This window comes from Cariama cristata, unplaced genomic scaffold, assembly GCF_000690535.1.
Source record: "Cariama cristata isolate BGI_N322 unplaced genomic scaffold, ASM69053v1 scaffold17505, whole genome shotgun sequence".
Taxonomy (NCBI): Eukaryota; Metazoa; Chordata; class Aves; order Cariamiformes; family Cariamidae; genus Cariama; species Cariama cristata.
The window spans coordinates 1-11,123 of NW_009619377.1; the positions used below are offsets into that span (position 1 = coordinate 1).

The following is an 11,123-nucleotide window of genomic DNA, read 5'->3' on the forward strand; positions in this document are numbered from 1 at the left end:
TTTTCATTACAATTTTTATTATTATTATTGTTTTATTTAAATTCAATTATTAAACTGTTCTTAACCCAGGAGTTTTCTTTCTTTTACCCTTTCAATTTGCTTCCCCCTCCCATCAGGGGTGAGTGAGCAAGCAGCTGTGTGGTGCTTAGTTGCCGGCTGGGGTTAAACCATGACATAAGACTATTGTTATTACAGTCTGAAAGCTGAAAGACAGTTACTACAGAAGAGATGTTCTAGCTTACGGTTAATTGAACTGTATTATAACCATATAGTTACAGTAGTAAAGAGACCGGAGAAGCATTTGTGAAATGTTTTAACAAAACTACATGTTCTTATTAGGCTTAATGACACAATGGCAATAGTCTTTCCACAGACAATCTGGCTAGCAACATGAGTAAACACTCATTTCAGTTCTCTATCCTTTTTTAGGGGAAAAAAATCAAAACCAGGACCAGACTTCAAAGAGGACATTATATTAGATGAAACATGTAGAGCACACTGATCAAATGAGAAAGCGAAGCCGTAAGAATGCCATCTAATAATATGTCCTTTACACACAAAAATCTGAAGAGAGACTTACAGAGCTCTTAACACAGGGCAGCACGTTTTTCTGAAGAGACAACTATCTACAATGCTTCTCTGAAAAGTATTTCAGCACTATAAATTTCAACTAATACAGCCTTCTAAAGGAACAGACGGGAAATAAAAATATTAAAAGCCACTACTGTAGAACAGAAGAGAAATAAAGCTTTTAAAAGTCTTCCAAAAGAAGTGACATAAAAGACCTTTATCATGACAGCAGACTTACACATAAACACATCAGACAGACAGCTTTGTAATGAGCTACTTGCTATTTGTTTTAAAACAAGGGAACTTTCAGGTAAAGTGATCCCTGCTCAGATTTAAGAACATAACTGCAGAAAAGAGACAGACAAGTATGACTAATTTTCATGTCAAAACTTTGTTCAACACATATAGCTAGTTTATCAAATCTGTAATATGAATTATCCCCAAATTAGCAATCTGGTTCTGCTCACCTTTGCATAAACAAACTAAATGCAAAACATCAAAACGGAAAAAACTTCAGTGCCAATTAGACCCAACATGTTAAAATATTTTTCTGGTTACCACTGAAAGCTACTAAGTGCATTTACACTATCAATCTGGACCACTTCCTATTTACTCAAGGATCCTGTTCCTTGCATCTGTACTGCATGTGCCCCAAATCGCTCCCAGCACTCCCTTCTAGAAGGGAACAGCTAATCTCCTGAGAGTATTTTGATGGTAAAATAATCCAGGACTGCACCCCAGGCAGTATATGCTTGACACAGCCCAAGGTCCTGCTGTTTTCACTTAACCCAGTCTGCTAGCACTATCCTAGAAACCTCTGCCATTTCATGTACCCATATCCCAGACACTCAATCTACAGCACTAACCCATATTGCTAGGCAACAAAAGCAGGAATATGGCAACCAGAAAGTTTGTTCCCAGAACTTGGACACGTGATCAATACATAGCAATTATTAAAAGGAACTGGAAAAAAACCCATATGTTAAAAATGCTATGGGTCTGAAAGATACCCCACAGGGCATGGGACAGGGTACGGGACAGGGTACAGTGGCTTCACACTGAATGGAACAGCTCAGCTTGGAGGAGTGCCAACTGGTGAGGGGAACATGGACTGTTCCCCCGGGGGCAGCACAGATATAACCAGTATTGCTACAGCTGAAAGTTAAACTACTAAAGATTCCATAAATTTATACACTGAAAGTAGAAAATGAAGGTTTCTTTGCTAAAGAACTGATATAGTATAAAGGCAAATGAGCTTTCCAATACAATATTTTGATCTAGTGCACCCACATTCGGGAAGAAAAATTGTCATTCTCCATGATGATTTAATTCTCTACTTTTAAAGGTTAAAACTTCCTTCCTTGCTTGCTGCTTTCATCTTTATAAGCGTGTGTCAAAAACTGAAGACACAGTCACTGGAAAATTAATTAGTCTGGTTGAAAATGACAGCGGTGAAATCTTCCAAGGCTCCCATCCAATCTTCAGCTCTTTCATGACAGGCCAATAACAATTGCATTGTTTGAACAGGTGGAGATCACGAACTAGGGATCTAGCTACAATCAAAGTTTCTACAGAGGAAAGCTGTACTACTGAAAACTGCAGGCATACAAATGCTGCCCTAATGCAAGAGTAATTCTAAGTCCTTGACATTTAATTTCTCATCATTAGTGAGGAGCTACTACATTCTTTAATTGAACAGCTGTCCACTTATAGTACTGTACCTTCTCTGGATTTCCAGTTCTTCTTGTGATGGACCATTTTGTACTTGAGAGGGAAGCTGTGAATTCTGTCGAGGCAATGTAGGACCTAAAAGTGAACACAGACCATAAATTAATGATTTGAACTTTTACCATGCAAAAAAGCACAAAATCAAGGAAAAAGGCCAGCCATCACATGACGTTGTAAGAACTGTTTACTTCTGCTTTTTAAGCCAAACAAGCTCAACAACATAATACAGCAAATAAAAGCTGCAACAAATGTTACCTTACATATTTACAGAATGGATTTATTTCACATGGATGAAAAGGTTTCACAGAAATGCAAAATAAATTTTACATATGATGGAACTTGACAAAAGCTTTGAAAAGCACTCCAAGTCTGAGGTTTTCTTAAAACAATGAGCAAGTACTCTTGGAGGAACAGAAAAGGCTCAAAAAATTAAAACACTCACCTAAATAGAACACTGGAAATGGGAAAAGAAAAAGAAAAAAAAGAACAGGAGAAAAAAATATCAGAAGCTTATCACCATATCGAGAGAAGGAAGAAGTAGTATGTTTCTACAGGTCACACCAAATTTTACTCATATTTTAGCTCATCAACTTGGATCAAAGATCTTGCTTTTTGGATAGGTAAGCATTGTGTCCAAATGAACAGAGGCATATAACAAACGCACAAACTGTGCATTCTGCTAAGCACAGGAAATGCAAAAGAGGAGGATGCGTAAATTCAACTTCTACTGATGGGCGATTCCAAATCATACATCTTTCAAATAATTGTATACGCTAGATCTTTCTTCTAAAAATAAAGAAGCTTTTCCATTTTCCTCACAAATGTATTTAGAGCACAAAATTATTTAAAAAGAATTAACAGAAGTGAAGGATGAATAAGTGTGGAATGGAATACAGTAGATCATTAAAGCATTGTTTCTGTAAAAATAGGCAGTAAACCAGGAAGTTATTTAGACTATAGCTACACTTAAGGTTATGGAATTTATAAGTAAGCAGAAATAAAAACAATATGAATGTATCAAGCTCTGAAAAGATCCCAAAGCAAAACAGTAATTTCTTGCTGAGATTCCACCAAAATAGTTGAAGTGATGGGAGCTGTAATGAGATCTCCCCCATCTCAAATATCAAAATGTAAAATTTGCTTGCCATCTGAACTTGTGAAAGTCATCCAAAAATATGAAGAGACCATGTGTGACATACTGAGACATCAAGGACAGGCGACCTGCCTCAGACTCAGCAAACACATGCCCTGATTAAAGGCTATACAAAAAGGTTCATTTACTCAAACCAGCATAGTATTGTTTCCACTGCAGTCATAAAGACAACGAATCCAGAAAATTATAAAAGTGTATACTATCTCCTGTACCCTACAGATAAAAAATAATGTAAGAACTTACTTCTAGAAAATAAAAGCAGGAAGCGTACTACAGAGGTTGTGTTTTCCTTATTTATTTTTTTCAGAAAGCATTAAGTCCTCATACCTAAGCACATGATGTTGCCCTGGATGTACTATTTTTGCTTGGAGTATCTCCAAGAGATACCCACAGATATATCTATATTCTTTTTAATGCAAAAGATTTAACTGCAATGATAATTAATAATTAAATTATCAGTAAGTAGAAACATCTGTCCTGTTGCTCATCTAGAAAACTTTTCTGCTTTAAAGCTTCCGAAGTCACACGTCCTTCCTCTGCCATCTCCCCTGTGTGACAGCTGGAAGGCTTTTATGCCCATTAAGCCATGACGGCAGCTCCCAAACAGCCGGGCTATTCGCTGTCTGCACTATGCTGCAGCCTTTCATGGACTTTTAGAAGTAGACACAATCCAGCAGCAGCTGTTTTGCTGCTTAAAGGTGCTATATACTGCTACCGCTTGCCAGGTCTAACATACTCCCTTCCCTCAGATCTGCTGTTTCTTAGTATGAAACACATTGACCTAAAAATATAATAAAAAATAATAAAAATAAAAAGAAATGGTCATACTATGGCCATTTACCAACTGGAACCATTTTGTACTGAAAACACAGTAGAAATGAAAACTTCAAACTTTCACCCATTTAATCTTTAACATATTTTTTTGAACAAGGTAGTATCATGCTGTGGATGGCCACTCTACAACCTTTCTACCAGTGTCTCCCCAGCTCGCTCTTTTGCGAGCATCACTGTAAACCAACCATTCAGCTTCACTTGCACAGGCTACTCCAACCAGCCTAGCTATCAGAAACCCTGTTCTCATAGCCTCAAACTCTGTTCTAGAGCACCATCTGTCAAACAATCATGTTCTCTGTTAATGTTGCAGATTGCAACCATGAGCAAGCCAAGCTAGCAGGAGTAGGTTGGCCAGGTGACGCAAGTTATGGACTTACTTCATAGCTACACATGCAACAGAGCCGAACACAATCACCTGCTAACAACTAGCATGGTTGTTCTAGTGTTTCTCCTACGTTTTTGCCATAGGGAAATGCAACCCGAGTATGCCAAAGGCTTTCTTGAAAGAAAAGTTCAGCTACCACATCATTTGGCCTATTCTCTGACAAACTCCTCTCTGCAAGCATAGACTCTTAACAACCGCCACGCTAACAGACATGGCAAGTTAAAGGTACATACCAGGTGGAAAAGTATGTTTTATCCTGTAAAATTTATTACAGCAAGCCAAGACCACCATTCATTGCTAAAATACAACTGTCTGGATAGTGGGACAGATGGTATAGTAAATAAATAAGCAGGAGCTAACTAATAAAAAGCTCTCTCAGAGGCTTTTGAACACTTCAAGATACTTCAAAAACATCAACCCCCAAGAGAAATATTCACAGATACTGCCTGGAAAAAAAGTCTGGTCCTTCTACAGGATCACTTTATCTTCAGAGACCGGTACAAGCCAAGTAAGACAGGAGGTTGAATGGTCTATTCATTCTGAGTTTTAAGGAAAATCTAACATCTTTCTTTTTCTAAAGAAAGCACAGATGGCATGCTCCACAGCACGCTCTGACAGACAGAGGATATAATTTCATACTAATTTGTTCAGCAGCCACTCCAGTTTCAATGCTTTCTGGTTTTCAGCTTATTTTCACCTTTACATCACCCTTCCTGTATGACAGTTCAGGCAACTGTGTAGTGAGAGATGGACTGGAAATCCAATGCATTAAAAATCCCAGGGGAAAAAAGCCTGCAAGAAGCGTTTTCACCATCTAGATCAGGACCAGTTCCGGTTCTTCATGCCATCACAACTATGCTGGCATAGCTCGAAGAATAACATCAGACTGCTAGGGGCTGCTTGAACAAAATTAAGCATCCCCAACATGACCTTTTTAAACCACAGAGTTGTAGTTTATCAAACTCCTTAACTTCATTTTCACCTCCAATTGATTTCTTACCACCATATCTCCATGCAAGAGCTGAACAAATTCCAGTTGCACAACCCTATGAAAGTATAATTAGCAAGCTGGAGATGGAAACACATGGTTTCTCCTCCCTCGGTGCCTTTCAGTTCATAAGTTCCTTCAATCTTTCAATTACATTTTTTGTGTTGGAGTTTCACACCAAACTCTCCACCCCACTTCTTTTAACATCACCTGCCTTATGATAGTAGTGTTGATATGGCACCTGGCTGACAATGAGGACATCACATTCCTATGAGGTAATAGCCCTAAAAAAACCCCAAGTATCTACTGTTCAAGACTGGAACAATACATGTACTACAGGTTATACAATGAGCTACAACGTGTATGTTCATTTGGCTGGACAGGCTCACTTGGGAGCTGGTAACGTAAGGATAGGTGAAGTGTTTTTTGGGGGACCACCAGCAGTCAGACCACGTGAAATCTTCCTCAGAAACCCACATGCCCTAGGATTCAAGAAAGCCAAAACACACACAAAAAACCACCCCCGCAATTACTGTATGGTTCAGGGCACAGCATTAAAAGACAAAATCTTGAGGTTTTTTGAATCTAGTACCTTTAGAAAAAGTTGGGTCAACTATCACACATGAGAATTTTAGTTTGAGGTGAAGATCTCAATCTTTCTCCCAGAGAAACAGTTTATATAAACAACTCGGTAATTAAGAATTCCCACTCTTTCATTTCTCAGTATGTTAGCGTCACAGCTAAGCAACATTCCAATTACAGAGTCTGATATTCAAATCGTAGTATGACTGACTTTTCAAAGAAAGAATGGACCGAAAGCAGACACCAAGTTAATTTATATAGGCATATGCTGTAAAGACAAGCGTACTGACTAATTATAATCTTTAGAAGACATTTTCATTACGGACAGTTTGAGTACACCTACTAAGCAAAGAACACACCCCAGGAAAGAGTTCAAAACCACAGCAAAAAGATGTATTTCTGTTATAGAATATAAGAACTTTAAAAAGTTTTACTAAATGCTTAAAGGTTTCCTGAATGAATGGAAAGTAAGCTTTTTCAGACATCTATGCTAGGAAGTAATAAGAAAAATGGTTATGGTGAAGTAATCTCTTTCACTTGTCTCTAGCTCCTTCTCCTCCCATTCAGAGCCTGTCCTGCTCTAGGACATTACAGAACAAAGTCTGGGGAGAATTGCTAACTAGCCTTCACCAGAAGCAAAACTGCATCACTCCTCCAGACTTGGACTTGGATTACGGATTTATATGCAAGACTATCATGGTCAAAAACTAGGGCATTAACAAGGGACAAAACTATTCTCTAGCACTTCTATTCGTGCGATTCATCTTCCATCCAAGACTTCTTTTCTTCAAACATCTACTTCCTCATACACGGTTACCATTTTCTAAGTATTTTTGGCCAAGTTAATTTACTCATCGCTTTGATTTATTTTAGTAGAATGGTAACTATGTTGCATTTTTTATGCTGAAAGTAAATGCTTTCAATTTCACTTCGCAAGCACTTTTACCTGACCAAGGTAATAAAAGGGGACAAGAATAACAAAAATATTTATTAAAATACATTTGGATTTATATAAGCCTCCTATATCAACGCCAGCAGAGCCTTGCTTATCAGTGCCGATAACCTGGGTGCTAGGCTGGGCTCAGCACCAGCTTGCGGGGTGACCTCAAGCAGGCTTGCGGTTTCCCTCTGCCGACCTTTTGTGCAGAGACAAAGCTTCAGCAGCAGAGTGCTATGGTTGCTTAAGGAAACTACAATACCACAATCTTAAAAAAGCACGTATCGAAAGTTAAATTTATCAATATCATCTACTGCAGGATATTTATTACTTTTTTTCCCCAGTTCTGTCAAAATTTGTTGAAATAGCAATGTTATAGATGATGACTCACTATTTGTGTATAATACTACAGAAATAAGCCTAACAAAGCTGTATTTCCACAATTATGTTCATGATTTTATGACAACACCCTGCTCCCAAAAGGCAGTAGATTTAATATAGCTACAACTTCTACTGGTAATATTTTTAAGGCAACAAAATGAACCCTCAAGAGAAAAATATATTAACATTCCCCAATGTTTATTAAACAAAACTTTATCCACAAAATTAATGTACTTGCCTATGTATCTTTGCCATGCAGTTAAGATCAACTACCAAACTTCAATGAAATTCTTCGGGTTGCCCACGCAAACTTTAATGCTTTCACAACATCAATTCTGAAGAACCACACAAATCAGAAATACAACACAGGCAAGTCTTAAAAAGTGACTATAACTCTGAAAACTTAGCAACTCTCCCTTCACTTCCAAATACCACAACTAACACTGATGATGTTTTCAATAATCTTATGTGCAACTAAAAGGGAATAAAAGTATTTTGTCTAATAAACAGTTAAAGCTTCCTTTAGGTCAATATTTTGGCATATAAATCAGGATTAGTTAATCAGAATTAGCTATTATCAAATCTAGTAACTACAAAAAAAAATTTCTTAATCCCACATTCAAAAGGAAAGGAAAAAACTTAGTAGCAAAACCAGAGATAATATCCAACTTCTGACAACACAGGTAAAAATACCACACCATTCTGACAGGGAGTGCTGACAGCCTGCTCCAGAGGCTTGGCAAGAGTACAGGTATAGCATAATTACTTCATTGCAGTAGAATAATTTTTTGCTCAAGTTTTAGCATAACGTGAACCAAAACAGTACAAGGAGAAGCATCTGAGATTCCCCCTAGCCCTGTATATACATTTCTCATTTCAGTCTCCTATAGTCTCTACACATATTTCAATTAGCCAACTTCAGTTTTTGTTTCAGTTCGCATTTCCCAAAAATACTAAATTATTAAATCTATGATATGAGTAAGTGCATTCCCCTATCAGCAAGGATTTTATGAACTATCTTTGCTGTAAGAGAAAGGACTGCACACCTGTATACAGCTGTGGAAAAAGCATTTATTTCTTCCCCATAAATGTCTGATTAATTTATTTAATAACTGGACAACCTAACTTCTAGGGTTAATAATAATTTCAAAGAACTTTAACCTCAAGGGTTTTTTTCCAAGATTAGACTAACAAAAGAAAGAGACCCTGGAAACAAAAAACCCCTCTGTTTCTTCTTCCTCCTCCCCATTTTCCTGTGAATTAAAGTGTCATCTTAGGTAATCTTGGAACAGCTTCACTGAAGCTGTTCCTATCCTTGCCTTTATATCCAGAATATCCCAAAGATCTTTTCAAGAACCAATATAACTATTAAAGATTAGTACAAAAATCACCATGAATCTTACATATACGTAATTCTATTAGAAAGAATCAGAATAGGCTTATTTACGGTTGTATGACATCCTTCAGTTCTTCTTTTGCTGCTTTCATCTTCCGCAATGAACAATTCAAAGTACCTCCTCAAATGCAAATTACACATATATAAACCTCATACTTAGATTGTTATTCTCTTAGCAAGGCTTTCCTGAGACTGAAGACTGATGCCACACAAAACACCACCAATTCCAGCTAAACTAGAAGGTACTTTTTGCAGCAAAATTGAGTATAATACCTCTTTGTTCCTCTCATCTCCCGATGCACACTTCCCTTACTTGCCCTTATTCCTTCAAAGGAATAATCCATTCTCTCTCACACAGAGAATTTTCTCAGCCATCTAATTTCCTTTTGTTGAGGTTTTTCTCTCATTCCAGAGTCACTTTGATTGCGACAGAGCTCTACTTAATGCAGATATGAAAATTTTCTTTGTAATGCAAGGCAAAACCTTTGCGGAAAGCAGTCATCTTTTCTTTAGACAATTAAGACCAATTACTGAATATCTGAACATGCTGCACACAGCCTTACAGCCAGACATCCTCTTCAAATGACCTCTTAAACGGATGACACATGCTTGTTGTTTGATGAAGGTGTAACTTTGATCACCTCAGTCAATTATTTAATGAAATGAGTAAGTCTTCCAAAATCTTTCCAAATTAGTGCCAGAAATTTTCCTTTTCATTTTTAATACACCTCCTAAACAGTATGGGGTAGGAACTTGTACCATTAGTAGTCTCCTCTAAAATGCCAGGAGAAAGTGTAGTCTTGTGTTGTTGTCTTTCTCTCCTGGATTTGCAGGTGGCCTACAATCTGCTCCACTAGTGAGCAGGAAAATAGGGTCTGGTTGAATAGCTACTAGCTAATACAATCATTCAAACCAGAATGGAGTGAAAACAGTTTTGACTTTTACATCGATTTAAATAAAGAGTTCAAGCATAACAGACGATGATCACATGGTCAGCACTGTAAATCGGGGGGCAAAAAGGGAATTAGACATGTCAGTGAAGTTGTTTGAAAGACTCTACAAGGCAGCCATCACCTCAGAGTCCTTTGAGACAAACTGGTACTGGTTTTTAAGAAGAAAACTGCCTGCTGCAGTAAAGTCTTCACTCCAACTTCAGACGCTTTTACTCTGTATTCTGAACTCCTCAGAATGACCACAGCCCGTCCGTCATCGCCTGCTCAGAGTCTTCACCTCTCCTCCTCCAGCTCCACCAGAGGGAGAGCCTAAACCAACCAACCCCAAATCCTGCCAGCACCACAAGAGCTGAGGATGGCAACTGCAAGCAAAGATCAACCACATTTTTCAAATATATGCAAGAGAAGGAGACTATTTTTTATTTATTTTTTTTTAAAAAAAAGCCTAAGAGAGCGATAACTAACAGCTGACTTGCAAACCAAAAAGATGTCCGCAAAATAATCTTTAATATTCCTCAGAAGTAGTTTAGATTTCTGTGAGCCCTTGCATGAAGTTTAAAATTAATCTACAGCTTTATGAATTTCTGAACAGCATGCTCAGCTAACATTAAAACTGCTTTCCTTTTATGAATAAAATACAACTTAAAATAACCAAGCTAATAAAAGAAATTGCCAATATGAGAAAACACAGCAGAAAATAAGGATACTGCAAGAATCAAGCTTTAATTGTAAGCAGTTCTAGAGTAAAAGGGAAGTTAGCTATATAGGATTTATTTATTTTACTTGAGTTGGAGATTCTATATGCTGTTTCAGATATACTAGGAAACACAGCAATTTACATAACTTTTAGAGACAAGTTGTCCTCTTCAGGTACAGATTTTTGAAGCATTATCGTCAGAATACAAGCTAGGACTGCCTATGTTAGAAATTTTTAAAAGGCTAGCAGATAAATTAGAAGAAACAAAACTATCAATGTGTAATGTATCGCTCTTCACATGTCAGTACAAATTCCTTTTGTAACATACAAGCCTCAATACCTTTTCAAAAAAGGCTAATTTGTTTATAAAAAGAGGGGGTGCAGTGGTAATCCATTTCCTACAACGAAGAGCCAATATTAGAGTCTCAGAGCCAGTGACAAGTCTAAGTAAATATTCAGCTATGTCAGAGACGCTGGAGCGGGGGGGGGGGGAATTAACACCAATGTTTTATTTTTAGT

At 37.5% G+C, this 11,123-nt stretch overlaps 1 protein-coding gene across 1 annotated transcript in view; it reads right to left on the bottom strand.

Annotated features, from left to right (window-relative positions):
• Positions 1-2,291: 2,291 nt before the first annotated feature.
• LOC104162505 (protein enabled homolog) overlaps positions 2,292-11,123 on the bottom strand; it is a gene marked incomplete at its 3' end in the record, with an annotated part of 13,569 nt that continues 4,737 nt past the window's right edge. The window contains exon 3 of the mRNA XM_009701244.1: positions 2,292-2,376. Coding sequence (XP_009699546.1) covers positions 2,292-2,376 — 85 coding nt within the window. The remainder of the gene's footprint in view (positions 2,377-11,123) is intronic.